Consider the following 17,710-nt stretch of genomic DNA (forward strand, 5'->3'; position numbering starts at 1 on the left):
TTAAATAACATACCATATAACAGAATTTAAAAAGACAGTGCAGATGCAAGGGAATTTTTACCTTTGAATGATACATAAACAATGCATTGAGTTTGTGGGAAACAGCTTGATGAAAATGACTTCAGTCAAGTGTAAAAATATTTCGGGCTAAATGTAACTTGCATGTATATTCATGCAAATATGGAAAAATGAATGGTGAGTGCACATGCATGTTTCTGAAGGTCAGATTCAGCCCAAATTGAGTGCAGCAGAAGTGATGGGATAATAACTATGAATACAATGCTGCTTTTTGCTCAAATTGTAAATAATGCCTACTGAAGAAGCTGTTTAACACAATTTAAAAGTCAAATACCAAAACATTTTACCTTTTGCATCCACTAAGTTTGCAAACCCCAGGACATAATTTCAAAGAGGTTACAGGTTGCATATGTCTGAATTTTCTTGGGCTGATTTTGATTACACCCATTTGAACAAGAATATAGAATACAAAGCCAGAGGGTCAAAATAATGGCTTTATTGTAGGTTTATAGTACACTGACTGTCCTTAATATTAACTTCTATTTTAGCTAGCAGCAGTAGCCTCTGTATTCTCATGAAGCATCTATTTGTATACAGCATATTAAGAGTTAAAATACTGACTGAAACAACTTTTAGAATATTATCTTAAATGAGAGGGTTTTATGTGAATACATTTATCCAGTAATCCTGATTTGTAAAGCACCATTTGATTTTCTTCTGAAATGCTGTACTTATACCGTATGTTTTGCATTTAGTCAATTTACGTCTAAATAACTTCAAAATTGCAAACAACATCCCCAGAGCCTAAAGCTTCCCATCCAGCACACCATCTGCATACCAGACTATGTAGTGGGCATCCCATCTCAGGTTAATGATGGCAGTGAAGCAGCTTTACTTGCCTAAAGCTGCAATTGTCCTTACTGTGCTAACACACAGTCTTCCTGGAGAGAGGGTATTTGGGAACTAGCGGAGTTATCCCCTAACTCCGTCCTGCACACTGTAGCAGAAACCCTTCCACAGCTGATCTCTACAGTTTACCAAGATTGTTCAGCTCCTCTCTAGTCTCTCAGATTCAGTGCTACTTTTGCAGAGATGAACCTGCCCAGTTTTTTCTGTTTTGGGTTATACAGTAGATTTAGAAGCAGGAACTGTAGCTGTATTCTTAGCTTCATAGGCTTCCCTTCAAAAGCACTAAGAGTCAGTCCAAAATCACTGCTACATTCACCACCATGCCAGTTTTCTCGCATTCATTTTAGCAGGTTGTTACCTTGCGATAGAAAGCAGCAGAGCAGACTCACACTGCCCTGCCAGCTTGCCACTTGTATACGATCTGTAAAATGTGCATAGTAATACCTACCCAATGTTTCAGAGCCTCTGGAAGTTCTGGGATAAAATGTAGTGTTTAACTTCATATAATGATGATGACAATTTGGGTTTTTTAAAGTATTTTTAACAGTGGGTTATTCTTTTTATGATTCTGGCTTGTCTGTATTCCCATCCTCTATGAAGTCAGATGCAAAAGCAACAGTTTATCAGTTTCACTGTTTTCCCATCTCTCAGTATAATCTCCTCAGACTATTCTTAAATGGCTCAGCAGTTTATTTTGTCCTCTATTCAAATACCATGTATAATCAATAGAATATCTTTTAAAAGCACGGGCTCCGAGCCTGTAACCTACTCACCTGATCACAGTCACAGAGCCACAAATCTCTAACTTGAATACATGCCATGAGATAATCTTGAAAAGTAATAGCATACTGCATAAGAGTTGTCTAAGGCACTTGGCACGTGTTCATTTAATGGTGTGTTTGGATCTGATTCCTGATCCCAATTGTGCTGCCTTCCATTCTACACATGCATGGGAGAAAACATGATTTTGAAATCAGGCATTATGATCCTGGGCTCCCCATGCGCTAGCAAGTTGAAATCTGGGTGCTCACAGCCCCACATTCAGGGCTGACAACCAGCTGATTATTGGCCTCAGCCCTGGGACAGCCTCAGGTCTAGGCTGAGATCCCTAGGTTAAGGTCATGCCATAAATGTAACTTGTGCCAGGGGCCCTGTACTGTTAGACGAGCTGAGTTCCCCTCTTTGTTTTTAGTACTACTTGTCCAAATCTGTACCTTGTGTAGGTGTGGGGAAAGAATTGTGAAATTCTCTTTAAACACTCCACATACTTATAAAAATCCAACAAACAGAGGGCAAAAATCATCTGGAATGTGATAGTCTAGTTCCAGATGCAATAAAAGAAGAATTAGCCTCCACAACAACTCCGAGGAAAATGGTCATTTCTATATTTAAAAATATCTGTGTTTGGGGAAAGTATGATGGACTAAATATACCCCTGAATAAAATTTAACTGCACTGCAAGGCTGAATGGGGATTTTCAAGTTGTGGAGGTACAAATGAGAGTGAAAGCCATAGCACAGATTTCACATACTGTGGGGACTGAAGAGGCAAATTATAAACTTGGTTTAGAAACAAATGAAAATATTCTGATATGTCACATTTTCAGTGAAAAATATCCAGAGATGTTAATAAATGTTAATAAATTAACAGAGATGTTAATAAATTAACATAAAGAAAAACAGGTATGGGTTCTGAATTCTTATAGTTTTCCCATATATTACAAGCCACATTTTTTACTCATTAATCACAGTTTTAATAAAATAGCATTTGACTTGCATATAAACTCTATCTTAGCTCATACTAAAAGTTTTCTCTAGAAAGGATTGACACTGAGAGTTCTTTAAATTTCAGTTGGGTTACATGTGCTTTTAAAGTTTCAAGCTTCATCTAATGTGCACTAAGCCCCAGTTCTCCACAAAAGCCTTACAATTCCTAGTGATTTTATATTCAGAAAACTTGCAGTTCGAACGTGGTTTCATTGCAGATCAACTGCACTTACCAGGAATCTTGTATTCTATGTGACTGCCGTTGGAAAGTGCTCGGAATGCAAAGTATCTGCAGTTATTCTATTGCCTAGCCCATATTCAATGTAACTGGCATTTTAAATGCAAATTTGATATAGCAGAACTGTTGTACGTATAGAGTACTGTGTCTTGAAATTTACATAAAGTTTCCCATTAAACAAGTACAAATTAAAAAAACAACAACCTTACTTTCAATTCAGTCATGTTGTCCAGTACATCAATAGCACCAAATATAAGACAAGGTTTTTTCCTGCAATCGACAAGGGGGAAAAAACTCCTCGTTTTATATTCACATATGAAGTGGAGGGGGGTAGCGGGCAGCTGTAGTACCTCTGACTCTTGCCCTGAGCCTGGGTTGCAGCCAGAATCAGACCCACAGCAGCCACCAGCTCTTCTGCCACAACTTCACTTCTCCTCTGCAGCCAGCAGGGATGCTTGGCCAGGCTAGGGCTGAACTTCCACATGCTGTGCTCTGGGATAGAGCAGCCAGAACATTGTCTGACAGTAAGGAGTTGGGGGAAGAGGGAGAGAGGCAAACTGGGGAGATGTGGGGAAGAAGGGGAAGGGATGGGAGAGAATTTGTGGGGGAAGAGACACAGAATGGGGAAAGCAGCAGGGGAGAGTTAGAGGTTGTGGGAGCTGGGTGTGGTAGGGGATGCAGGAGGCAGGGGGAAGACATGGATGGGACAGAGGGTAAGGGGGCCACCAGACCCCCCACCTCCAGCTACTGCTTTCCCTGTTGTCCCAGTATCTAGATACGACACCTGGAAAATTAAAACAAGTTTATAAATTTTCCATATATAGAATCTTATTTTGGGCGGGGGGTGTCTTATATTTGAGTAAATATGATAGGTTTCAATCAGCTTCATTGCTTGTTTCTCTGTAAATGAGTGGTAGAATGAAAATTGAGTCAGAAGAGTGCCATTGCTGACTCAAGCATAGATGATTATTTGTTTATAACCCTGAAACTTTTTCAGGAGTCTTAATTTTTTGGCTTTCATACTGAACTCTACTTCTCTTGCCTTATTTATCCATGCTCTCATTAACTCCTAAATCTGAAGCTGCTCTCTCAGAAATCCAAGTTTCTCTGTTTCCTTGACAATACGAATTGTCCCTTTGTAGAATGGTGGGAGTTTCATTATGTGATTCTGTTCTCCTTACCTCGCACCCTTTCATCTTTCTCTAGTTAACTCCTCGTTCTACTTTCCCGTCTTCCCTACCACTTACATCTGTCATTTCTGTAATGGCCTAGTCAAGTGTCCCTCTCCTCCCCTCCCTTCCCTTTCACGCCACCTCTAATCTCCATCAAAAATCCACCATAGCCACACCATAGCTCTATCCCCTTATCAGCTACTTACCACAAACTTCCTAATCCTGAATGTTTCCAAGGCTGGAAAATCTTTTTGTGTAAACATTTCTCTCTGTGCCATAAAAAGCTAGGCAATTAATGGAAAAAATATTTTTAAAATGTTCATTCATCTTTGGTCACTTCACTATTTGGCTACATTCACACTGCCTCAGGTTTGTTCACAGATAGTGATAGCAGTAGATTTCACTGGTTATTCTTCCCATGAAAATAAGAAGCAAGTTTTGTTTGGTAATATTTTCTGTTGGCCCAACTAAAACAGCTGGGGGAAAATATTAGACAGACTGTCTGGCACAAAACTGTCCTACTTCAGGTCTTGGAAAGGCATTTGGTGACTGAACGCTTGTCTAACATTTCTCCCCACTATCTACGTAATGCAATAAAAGTTTTTGACAAACCTTCCTTCTTGCACATTCCCTGGACCATCACAGCTACAATAACACCACATGACTACTTCAACATTAACACAAGAGAATTTGGACACAAATAGCAATATTTGCTACCATATTAGTGGTGAAAGTGCTTACCTTAGGTTTATAGATGTATCATTTATAGTTTTACTTACTGTTTTGTTCATGGTCCCTCCCCCATTTCAGTCATCTGGTCAGAGAACAGAAACAATACCCTTAGAAAATGGAAGGTTAACAACTACCTATAATGAATACCAAATACTTGAACTTGTAAATGAAATAAATCATTCACCAGCAACACTGATACTGAACTAAGTTTGCATGTGGTGTTAGTGGGACAATTACAGACAAAAATCTGTTAATTCAGAAACACGGACAGAAAAAAGGAACTGCTCTTTATGTTGTTTTCTAAATCATTCTCTCAGCTTTTGTCCCATGTCTGATTTCACCGTGACTAAATCTGTCTTTAACTTGCTCCCGAAATCAGATATTTTAGAGACTAGTCCTTTTTTCCTATAATTTTTTCCCAATTTCTGGAAGGTTTTCAGAATGCTTCCTCTTGCCAGAGAATGAGAGTCAGATATTCCCCATGTTGAATTTATTGCCATTCCCTTTATTGTAGTCTTCCTAAAGTTGAGAAGATGGAGAGAACTGTAGCCACACAGATTTTCTGTTCCAGGGAGAGGGACCATTGCCTATCTTTCTGTGACATTTCATGTGACTTATTTTCAAATACAAAATTGCCATATGGTATTCAGAACACTGCCTCCCCACCATATCTTTCACCTCATGCCCACCTATTCTTCTTCTACTCTGCTTCTCTAATCTCTCTCTCACACAGATTGGCCATTCACACTAGCATCCTTTACTTTTTCCAGGGCCAAGAATTACTTCCTCCATTGGAATTATACCTTTAAACTATCTTTTGCTTCTTAGTTTATTATTTTTCTGTGTAAAATACTTTGTGATATTGGGCACTGGTGATTATGTCTCTGTATAAAATGAAAACAGTGGTGTTCCTGGGCACTTAAAGTAAACTTTTAACAAACCAGAAATCTGATCTGGAAACCAAAGGGACAGAAGTAGTCCCAATTCTTCAGAGGGTTCCTTTGAAATAAATCAGTAGGACTACTTACAAGAATAAGGTATAATCGCATGAGTAACATTCTGATGAATTGAGCCCTCCCTTTCTAATAAAATCATTGATGAATCTAATTTTCATGAAGTTTATATACTCTTTCTATGGTGTGCAGTAAGGGGACAATCTAAGTGGATGTTGAAAATCTGAATTATGGAGGGGATGCATACAGGAGATGAGATTATAATATGAAATTGTGTATACTCTCTGCAAATAAGTTAATTAGCCACGACAAACCCACAGGGTCTAATTTAATTAACCAAAACATTGCAATAACCATCATGCAAGCCCTATAAGAGTTTCCAAAATACCTGGCTATAGTGTCATACAATAATAAACAGTTATGCTGCCTGATAGAAGCGATCAGCTTACACTTTATGATGTATCAGAGTTGCATACATAGAATGTCAAATACAGTAACCTCATACTCCATCACAGATTATTTATTTGTATTAAAACATTTCTCTCTCATTCTCTATGTATGTTTTCTTTGGAGGACTTTATTCTGTTATATAATATCTATTTTTAATTTCTTTGTTTTGTACCCAGGCATCTTTCAGTTAAGCAGAATGCAGCTAACTATAAATGCATTTTTTTCAGGGTTCAAAAAATCTCATGTCACAAAAAACTAGTGTTTGAGTGTACAGCCCAAAATGAAAGTTGGGGGCCTCAGAACCACATCTGAACAACCTTCAGTTGGGATTAAAAACAATTGTTACTACTACAGGCTATATTTGTCCTATGCTGTCACAAATGGATAGAAGAAACGTAACACTGTTTGTCACTTATTTGTAGCCCTAATCTTAAAAATACCTCTGTGATTATAGACAGCTGCTTTGGTGTGAAGAAAACATAAAGGCTGTGAAACTACTGACTAAAACTGGGTTTGAAAATAGTAAAACAGTGTGAATTTTATGGGTAGCCAGGGAATTAAAGAAAAAGAAAGAGCTAAGTATTTGTTCTGTATTCATGGGGACAGGACTAAGACATTCTAGAATAACACTACTGTCATCTGTCCAAACAGTAATAATGTTTTTTGATCAGAAGCTAAAAAACAACATTAACCAAATCTCATCTTATGTTTACTGATTTGTCTTTTGTCTTTTATCTTTGGGGAATTTAGAAATGGAATCTACATTGTTTTCTTTTTATTATTATTATTATTGGTTTTTTTACTTAATACGGACATTTTGCTGGATTTAAAGGAAACGCTTTTTAAGGATGAACTTTTTGCATTGTGAAAGCTTTTGTGCAAGTTCAAGTTCATAGATTTGTTGCATGAAAATTCAACCACTGAGGACAGCCAAATAATTGAACATAAAACAAATATATATATAAAAGTAGAACATTTCAGATTATATAAAACAGTAGAATATATATATACACACACACATACACACACACAGAGTAGAATATATATAAAAACATATATTTGTGTGTGCGTATGTGTGTGTATAAAACTTGTTAGTGCCATTGTGTGAACTGAGTGTACACTAAGTAGACAGAGGTCTCGGTGAAAAGTTAAAATTGGAACTAGCTATTCCTGGGGCCAGGAATCTTGCAAGCCCCCAGACTGGCAATGTGATTATATGAACTTTCACCTTCAGGTTACTAGTTCATGTCTGATTCAGTCTGATACTGACTAAAAGTCATTACCATCTAATGTGTGTTTAGTGGCATTTGTGAAATGAATCACTGATCTTAGTCCAGTTGCTTATGGATGTGTGTTCTCCTCACAGAAAGCTACCATAACTGGCATTTGTAATAGGTCAGTCTGTCCCTTTAAGAGGGAACAATCAGCCCCTTTAAGAGAGGCCAGATTCAGGGCATTTGAATAATGAGCCAGTGTCCCACTGGGAGCCTATAAATCCCTAGGGGAGAGAGCAGAAGAGAGAGCAAGCTGTGGGCTGAAACATTTGCTGTATTGGGGCCAGGACAGCAGGACATTATTTCTAGGGATTTCTTTTGCTTGTTTGGTTTGTTTAAAAGATTGGGTTTTATTTGGGAGGACTGGCTGAGCAGCTCCTCAGGAAGCAAAACCTGCCTGTTGAAGCCACCAGACTAGACAACCCACTTACAGTGCCTTTATTGATAGTCCAGGGCCAATGAAGTGAAACATCATTCTCCTGCATGCTGTAAAAGTTCATACTTTATATTTAACAGCACAGACATTTCTGTTTTGAAAATAATGAAAAGACTATATATAAAACTATGCCATAAGTTTCAGTTTGTTGTGTGTGACATTTAGGGCAGGCTCTCATCATCACAAATCCTTCAAAGTCAACCTAAAATATAAATGTTACTTTACTGTTCCCGAAATGAAATTACTTATAAATTGTGTCAAATGTAAGAAAGAAAGATGAGGGCCCAATCCTGCAGGCAAGCTGAGCTCATCCTTAATAGGACCCCTGGTCACTTCCAGGATTAAGAGCCTAGGGCATGCATACAACCACTGAGGATAATCCAGGTCTTACCCACATGATGTTTATTTTGGGGGGTGGAGTTCTGCTACCACCTCAAGTTTAAATGGCACAGAAAAGTTAGAAAAATAATTTCTTGTCATGCTTTATGGTTTGTTTGCTCTCTTTAGGTAGGGAATGTTCTTCAGAAACACTTCAGTGTCTTGAGTGCTCTTCTAAGGAGTGTTCTTTGGAAGCTTGTTTTCCTCTAAAATGAGTATTGGTCTCTTCAGTTATCTCTATGGGGTGTCAGAATGCTAAACATGCACCAGATTCTTGCAAGAGAAGGACCATCAGGCTTCAAATAGACATCACCAAATTAAGTGAATCAGCTATGCCATGATGTGTCCCAACACAGGTGATCTGCTTCATTTTGTGAAACACGTGGCATCTGTTATCCTGCCTGTTGATGTTGTTGGACAATGGAAAACATGCTCCCCTGGGGCTTGAAGAGCCTGGTCTGATATGCCATGAGAATCCCTGCACAGGCTTCAGCCCCTTGAGCCCTAGGAGCACCTGCCCAACTTTCCCCTCTTACAGAGACATGTTCCCGAGATCTCTGGATCACATCACTGTAAATGAAAAGATTCAGGGTTTCCCTGCTTGCAGAGATGTAAAACTCGGATTTCCAAGGTGTGTCTCCATAAACAAGGAAAATCAGGGATTTCCTGGGGACACATCTCTGTACGTGGGTAAACGCTGACATTCCCAACTTATGGAGATGCACCCCAGAGATCCTTGGGCAAATTTCTGTAAGTGGAGAAAACCTGTCTTTCCCCACTTCTGCAGCCATGCTGTGGAGATTCTAGGGGTGTGTTTCTGTAAGAAGGGGAAAGCTGGGCATGTGCTTCTGGAGCTTGAGGGGCCTGATTCTACACTGGGTTCCCTCAATCTCTCCTCATAGGGCTTGTCCTGTAAGCCCCTAACTATACGAGTGGCCTTCCTCTGGACCCTCTCAAGCCTATCAACATTCTTTTTGAAATACAGTGCCCAAAACTGGACGCAGTACTCCAGCTACGCTACATAGAGGGGAAGTATCACCTCCTTGGTTCTATTTGTCATGCATCTGCTGATACATGATAACGTATGGTTAGCTTTGCTGATGATTTCATCACACTGATGACTTATGTTTATCTTGGAGTCCACTATGACTCCAAGATCCCTTTTCGCTTCTGTGTTGCTGAGAGGGTCACTTCCCAGCCAGCAGGTGTGCTGGATATTTTTGGGCCCTAGGTAAAGCATTCTGCACTTGTCCTTGTTGTACTGCATCCTGTTGTGTATTGCCCATTTTTCTAACCTGTCCAGGTCTGCCTGCAATTGTTCCCTACCCTCCGGAGTGTGTATTTCACCCCACAATTTAGTATCATCTGCAGACTTGGACAGAGTACACTTCACGCCTACATCCAAGTCAGATGAAGATATTGAAGAGTACAGGTCCAAGGACTGAACCCTGTGGGACCCCACTACCCACATCCTTCCAGTTCAATATTGACCCATCTACTACCACTCTCTGAGTGCGACCAGTAAGTCCATTTGCCACCCACCATACCATGTAACAACTCTGTCCACCACCTTTTAATTTATTTATGAAAATGGGATGCAATACTGTATCGAAGGCCTTGCTTAAATCCAAGAAAATGACATCCACCTCTGCTCCTGCATCTAAGGATTTTGTGACCCTGTCATAAAGTAAAACCAGACTGGTCAGGCATGATCTACCTGCTGCGAATCCATGCTGGTTTCCCTGCTGCATTCTTTTTCCTGCTGGACTCCCACAAATATGAATCTTCATAATCTTTTCAAAGACCTTTCCAAGGATGGAGGTGAGACTGACTGGCCTATAATTACCTGGATCCTCCTTTCTCCCATTCTTGAAAATAGGGACCACACTGGTACTTTTCCAGTCCTCTGGAACCTAACCCGAGCACCATGAGCACTCAAAGAGCCATGCCAGTGGTTCTGCTATGACACCAGCCAATTCCTTCAGTACTCTCAGATGCAGCTCATCCAGGCCTGATGACCTGAACACATCCAGTCCATCCAAGTGACTCTGCACCAAGTCAGCATCAACAGTTGGTGGGCTGGTGTCCCTCTGATGCCCATCTAAGAACCCGTTAGGAGATTTATCTTGAGCCCTGTTCAGGAACACAGAGGCAAAAAACTCATTGAATAGCTCAGCCTTGTCCCCCCTCTCTGTCACTAATTGCTCCTTTTTTTCAGTACGGGTCCTATGGGGCACTGTACCTTTCTTTTACTCCCTATATACCTAAAAAAGACTTTTTGTTGTCTTTAATTTGTGTTGCCAGGCTTAGCTCTGTAGTTGCTTTGGCCTTTCTAACTGCCTCCCTGCGAGTGCCGGCAAAATAGGTATACTCCTCCTTGGTAGCTTCCCCTGTTTCTACCACCTATATGCCTTCTTTTTTGCCCTTAGTCTCCCCTGAATTTCCCTGTTTAGCCAAGGACATTTTTTGGCTCCTTTCCCCCTTTCCCCTCATACTGGGATAGTCTCCCTCTGCGCCTGAAGGATTGCTTCCTTTAGAAATGACCACTCTTCCTTGACTCCCATCTCACCAATACTCCTATCCTGCAGTACGTCATTGACTAAACTCCTAAGCACACTGAAGTTAGCCTTCCTAAAGTCAAGCACTTCCACCGTACTAATTATCTTACCTGCCCATATGGTGAATTTGATTGCTCGGTGGTCACTGTCCCCAAGGTGACCATGAATCTGCAGCTCCCCTACCAGTTCCTCCCCCATAGCCAATGCCAAGTGAAGTAAGGTATTCCCCTTAGAGAGACCGTATACCTCTTGCATTAGGTGAAGGTCCTGCACACAGGTTAAGAACCTACATGAATGGTTGGATTTTGCTGACTGCTCTTCCCAACAGATGTCAGGGTGGTTTAGGTCCCCCGTGACAACCACATTCCTAGACTGTACGATCTCTGAGAGCTGCCTCGAGAATTCCAAGTCTAGCTTTTCCTCTTGGTGCGGTTGTCTGTAGGAAACCACCACCACCAAGTCTCTTTCCCTTCGACCTCCATGTATTCTAATCCACAATGCCTCAACTTTCTCCTTCTTTGATCCCATTTTGTCCTTGTTTCTTGGCGCAAATTCTCAGAGAACCTAACTGTGGGAGCTGCAGAGCATGGGCAACTCTAGGCTGCCCATGCTGTCATAAAACCAACTGATATCTGATGCTAAATAGTGGTACAAATTGATACCACTTGTGTCACAGTAACAAATCTTGAGTATTTGTGGCATGACAAAGGGCATGGGCTTTGCTTGGCCTATGTGCTGCCATAAACATTTTTAGCATATAGGAAACAAAAGATGACATCTGTTTCTACCCTAACACATCACCTTCCAGTAGCTGCCTCTGTGATGATAAGTTCTTAGCGTGAATTGACAGACAACACCCTGAGAAAATGGTGGGATTTAATGGTCATTGATCCATTCATCAGGTCCATTTCTCAGGTCTATACTCTGCAACTGGCCAGAATGGCCAGTAATAAATAGGAAGTAGTTAAACTACTTATCAATCCCATATATCATCAGTCTTCAGTTTTGTATTCTAAAACTGAAAATGACATTTACTTTAAAGTGGTTAATTTATGTACTGGCACATCTGCTTCTTTTCTTGCAAATGATCATGAAATAATTTAGTAGTAAATGTGGTTTTTTTAAAATAAAAATTATACTAAATCTGAACATACAGATTAAAATTCTTGTTTTCTGAGACAGTGACTCTCCCTAAACAGTATTACTTTCTACTTTATTTTCTCTTCTTTATTTTTTTCCTTCACTCAGGATCAGAAAATATTCTTTGTCTTTCAGTCTGAGTCAGCACCTTGTCCTTTGCCTGTTATACAGCTAAGACTCCTATCATTATGGGTCAGGCTTTTAAAAAATGGATTCCTAGAGTTTGGGTCCTAAATACATACTTAGGTTCTTAACTGGGCTAATTCTCTGAGAGGCTGAGTACCTGCATCTTCCAGCACTGTTCATAATTTGATAATCTGAAATCCAGAGTGACATTGTACAACATGATATTCTTAACTGTAGTGGACAATTTGAGTCCTTTTCCAAACTGAAGCTTTAGAAAGCCTATATTTTAGGTAAAATTTTAATGCACAATGCAGAATACTTCTTTTCTTAGGAACTGCATAACCAAGACTGTTGTAGAATGATGTGTATGCCTATTGTTGATATATTCATAACATGATATTATATATTTATGTCTTCACAGCTTAGCCCATTGCTTAAGGACACTGTCTTGAAGAGAACATTTAATACTACCTTACAGAATCCTGCTGCAACTCAGATGGACAACACGGTTTGCAAAAATGGGGCAGTCCAGCCAAATTTTCTCTGTCTCTCTAATTAGGAGCTCTGTGAAGGTAAATATACATACCTATATTTCTAGAAGCTTTAAGAATTTATAACAGATCATTACATTTTCAGGGTGTTTTCCAAGTGGCAAAACACACTAATTATAACTTTATTTGATAGCTGGAATTGCTCCTGTTGTATCCCACATCATAAGGAGTCTAGTAGCTTGTTTACACACCTCCTTTTCTGTATTGCTTTTTACACTTAGGAGATTCAATGGTTAATAATTTTTAAGTAAATATTGTAGTAGAGCACTGTACTTGTAGTTAAAGCAAATCATAATTGTGCCAGTGATGGATAGTAATGTTTATTATAGCCCTCTATTTATTTCCCAATGTATTCCTTTATTTCTTTAAAGAAACTGTAGAAAATTACATACAAATGAAATGTAGGTGGCAGGCTTCTCCACAGTCCATCTCCTTTCTCTAATGGCCCAGGCAACAAAATCCTAATACAAAAGCTGTGTTGTATGCTGTTACTGTGGCAACAATTATGACCCCAAAGGTAGGATTTTGACTTTATTAAAAGAACAGCCAAAAGGAATTGAGACATGAGGGCCAGTCACTAAATTAAAAGTGAACTTCTTCAGCATAAAAGAATGTTTTAAGAATTCAGAAAACTGACTTAAAGATAGCTGCAGAAGTACAGAGATCATAATTAAAAACTTAATATTTGCCTACAGGTACCACACACAAGCACCTGAAAAAAGCAGTTGCTAAATCAGTACAGACTTTCATTCTAGATTCCAGTGTTGACATTACCTATGACCCCCTTGTTAAAAGGCTTTTCCTCCTAATAGCCACCATTATCTGGTATATTGTTAATGTTTTAAAAAAGCACATCTTAAATTGGTATGTCAGACCTTTGCCCTGTTTAAATCCTGTGGGAAAGAAATTTTTGAAATACTTTTGAGAAGGTGTGTTTGGATATAGTATATCTCAAATAAGGTAGTATGTAAGTGTCTCCCTTGATTTTATTTTTTTAAAGCATTTCCTTTGAATACTTAGTAAACAAAGCAAAAATCAAAACAAGGGCTTCCTTTTATAGCTGCTATTACACACACTATTAGGGCATGTCCAGACAAGTGTGCACATGCCTTTTGTGGTGCCTCAAAACTATTTGAGGTGCTGCCAAACTGCACATGGTACACATGCAAATTCACCGTGCTGCTTATTTGAAGCTCAGTGCCAAACTTTGATGCTGGGAGATCCTTGTGTCAAAAAAGGAGTGTTAAAAAAAAAAAGCAGTGTTATGCACATGGCAGCAGTGCGTACTGCCAGAACTGCAGCCTGGCCATCCAGAACCAAAGATCTTCACTGGTGTTGCTCTGTGAGGCCTCCAAGGCCCCAGGTAGGGCTGCTGGGGCCAGCATGGGTGCTAGTCCCAGCCTACCCTACCCCACCTGGGCATAGTTGCCCCATACCAAACCCTATGTGGAGGGGTGTGCACAGTGACAAAAAGCAGTGGCACAAATTTGTGCCGCCGGTATTTTTGACGTTGCAAACACATGCCCCCGTATATGGGAATGTGCCCTTAGAGTCTATGCAAAATAGCTACATGTGAGTTTAGAATGATTCAGACTGAGATGAAAACAGAAGTTTTGTTTCTGTGATCTTTATCCTACGCCTGCAGAAGTTCATTGACTGTGATCTAAAGTTAGTATTGATAGAATGCTAGGGAACTTCCTTTTCTTCAAACTAGTATTTTCTCTCTGAAACAAATCCCTTCCCTTGCCCTCTGAAGATACTATGGGAAAGGAAATAAAGTCCTAGGGGTTGTTAGAAGGGACATAAATGTTAGATGAGGAGGAGGTGATGGGATTATCATCTTGAAGTTTCAAGATTTAGAACCAAATCTTAAAACAACTAGAGTGGATTCGTTCAGTACCAGCCTTTCACACCAAGCTTAAGGCTTTTGTTCAGTTAGAAGGCACAGTAGATATGCGCCTTTATAGACTAACTAAATATTATAGAAAGAGAAAGAGGGAGAGAACAAACTTTCATGAACCTAAGTTCACTTTGTCAGATGGTGTGAAAGGACATGCATAAAGCAGAGTAGAAGCCAGAGACAGAAATTAGAATACAAAAGACAAAGAAAGGGAGAGAGAAAGAGAACGGGAGAGGGGGGTAGCCCTGGTTCTCCAACACTGTCATGGTTTCTTACAAGGTATAACACAAGGCAACAGCCATGTAGTGTGGCAGCTAAATTCTGAAGGCAATTTAGGTAGTCTACACTTTTTAGGTCAAATAGTCTATCCTTGACAAGATATTGAGAATCAAGATGACATACATCCAGGCATACTCCAAGTAAATGATGCCATGATTCACTAGTTGCCTAAATTAGTTAGATAAATCTTTGAAAGCATCTTGACCCAAGGGAATTTTATGTCTAATAAAGCTGGGCAGGATTTGAAAAAGATTCCTTTAGTCCAAGATTAGAAGAGTTACACTTAGTGATCTGTTTTTTCCTTTTTTTTTTCTTTCTCTCTTTCATGCAGGGTTTAATCCAGTATTAGGATCCATTAGTGACTGAGCCAAGCTTGAAGTTCTTTTCCAAAGGAGTGGCTACATTTTGATGATGACTTCCATCAGCTGCTCAAAGAAACATGATTGTTCTTATAACCTCCAGAGATAGGAAAGCTGTTCTTGCAAGACATCTTATTTAATTTTCTTCTCTCTCAACTTTTTTCCTATTTCCAAACATTTGTTACTTTTTTTAACACTTAGAGAACTGATATTGCTGATTTTGAAGTCTAACTGAAAATACAAATAATGACTGAAAAGTTTTTTCTTTCTTTTAATTTTCTTCCTTGGCAGGAGGCTATAAAATGATAGACAATTTGAAATAAAACCAGAATTCAGTGATTGAGTTTGTCTGCTGTCACCACAGTAAATTAACATCCAGCCTGATTGTCCTAGCATGGCTGAATACACCCCCCAAAACATAGAAAGGGAGAAGAGAAAATTTGTGAGGCTTCCATAACTGTTCACTTCCTCAAAGTGTTTAAGTGAGGGAAAAAGAGGCCTTTGCACATAAGCAGCAGTGATCTTGGTCTTCAAGTTTTTCAGATTTTCCTCAATGTGGGTGTGAATCTTGGATTCCTGTGAGGTCCAATGGCTTCCAGCTGATTTTGTCTTTTTGTGCCTCTTCTCAGCTCTTTGTAGTTCTCTGCCTGGAGCAGCATAGACAGGTCTTCACCTCTTAGCTGCCTGTGGCCACACACTTTAGTTAGGTTTGACAGCACATAATGCTATATCCCTGAATGGATGTCCCAAGTGGATGTTTGAAAAGAGAGATGTGTATTCTACACTGTCCATACCCCTGCCTGCAACCCTGGTGCAGATCCTTGTCTAATTACCTGTTTAGGAGTAGTGTTTCCTTTTGCTCCTGAAGAATTGTATTCTGGTTCCTGGAAGTGTTTGTAGGCATCACAGATCATAAGATAACACACATTAAAATCCAGTCATTCTGAGCACACTCTTGCCATTTTTTGCCACATGACTTTTGATACAGTTTTAGTAGTCTATGACTTATGGGGGACATCTACATAAGATGCTTATCTTTGCATTGGCATAGTTCACAGTGAAGTAAGCATGTGCGTCTACACAGGCACATACTTACTTTGTAGAAAATTTTCCTAATACTGAGTAAATTTACTACCTACAAATACAAGTAGCAAATTTACTCGCCATTAGTAATGGTGCTGTAGTGCTCGTGTAGACACCTGACCAGGAGCAAAATCTACACCCAGTCAGCCATTCACCACAGGCTTCCTGCCCCAGGGAGGTGCCTGCTGGAGCTCAGGCAAAGACAGTGTCCCTCTGCCCCAGTAGCAGGGAGCTCCAAGCCCCTTACTTTGAGATCGTGCTTAAGGAGAAGGGGGCTGGGAGATCCTTATCTCCTACTGCCAGCTCTGAAACCTCAGGGCCACTACTGGGAGATGCTTATCTCCCAGTGCTGCCTCTGTGACTGGGAGATGCCGATAAAGGTCTCCCAGCCCAAGCCTCATGACCTGGAGCTGCTGCTGGGAGATGAGGGTTTCCAGCCAGAGCCTCATGACTGCAGAGCCAGCACTGGGAACTCCCTGCTGGTGGGGCCAGGGGAACCTGTTCGCCACCCAGCTCCACAAGTGCAGAGCTGGGGGGAACAGGCCGGGGTGCTTGTTTCCCCCCAAAAAGAAAATGCTTATGGAGCTGGGAAGGGAACAAGCTCCCCAGCCTCCTGGCTTGCATGCCTGGGTGGAGACAATGTTCCCTTACCCCAGCAGCAGAAAGCTTCCATCCCCAGCTCCATGCTTGAAGAGCTGGGAGTCATTTATGCTGGGACAAGCTGGGACCTTATTCCCACCCCCACTCTATTATCACATTTGCACTTGCAGAGCAGGAGCTGGGAGCTCTCTGCATGGGGACAGTTCTCCACTCAGTCTGGAGCTGGCTTGGACCTGCCCCTGACTAGGACAGTTCCCAGCCAGTCCCAGACTGTGCAGGGAAGCAGAGCAGCCTGCAAGTGGCTGGGAACTGTCCTGTTTTGGGCAGTCCTCAGCCAGCTCTGGGCTGCACATGCAGACTTCCTCATAGAGCCTACAGTTGGCCTGGAACTGTCCTGGTCAGGGGCAGGACTCAGGCCCATGCCCTGACTGCTGGTGAGCTAGCTAGCCCCAACAGTGGATTCGGGCAATGGGCTGGGACCTGCGTCTCACCTGCAGCCCTTTCCAAGCCCCATGTCCATGATCTGTGAGCCAGGTCCAGGAGCTCAGTGCTCCCAGGGTAGGAGAAGTTTCATAGTTTCATAGTTTCTAGGGTCGGAAGGGACCTGAGTAGATCATCTAGTCTGACCCCCTGCCATGGTGGGAAAGAGTACTGGGGTCAAACGATCCCAGCAAGGTGTTCATCTAACCTCCTCTTAAAAACCCCCAGGGTAAGAGCCTGCACCACTTCTCTTGGAAGTTGGTTCCAGATCCTAGCCGCCCTGACCGTGAAGTAGCGCCTCCTGATAT

The 17,710-nt window shown here is 40.9% G+C and overlaps 1 protein-coding gene across 2 annotated transcripts in view; it reads left to right on the forward strand.

Annotated features, from left to right (window-relative positions):
- Positions 1-17,710, forward strand: part of STPG2 (sperm tail PG-rich repeat containing 2) — a 572,264-nt gene that overhangs the window by 542,006 nt on the left and 12,548 nt on the right. The window contains exons 12-13 of one of the 2 annotated variants that reach the window (XM_019553334.1): positions 12,572-12,722; positions 15,212-15,582. In XM_019553334.1, coding sequence (XP_019408879.1) covers positions 12,572-12,709 — 138 coding nt within the window. In that variant the 3' untranslated portion in view covers positions 12,710-12,722; positions 15,212-15,582. Of the gene's footprint in view, positions 1-12,571; positions 12,723-15,211; positions 15,583-17,710 lie in introns of those variants that run through there. The other variant, XM_019553336.1, reaches the window with a different exon arrangement.

Source organism: Crocodylus porosus, unplaced genomic scaffold (assembly GCF_001723895.1).
Source record: "Crocodylus porosus isolate Cpor-Errol unplaced genomic scaffold, CroPor_comp1, whole genome shotgun sequence".
NCBI lineage: Eukaryota > Metazoa > Chordata > Crocodylia > Crocodylidae > Crocodylus > Crocodylus porosus.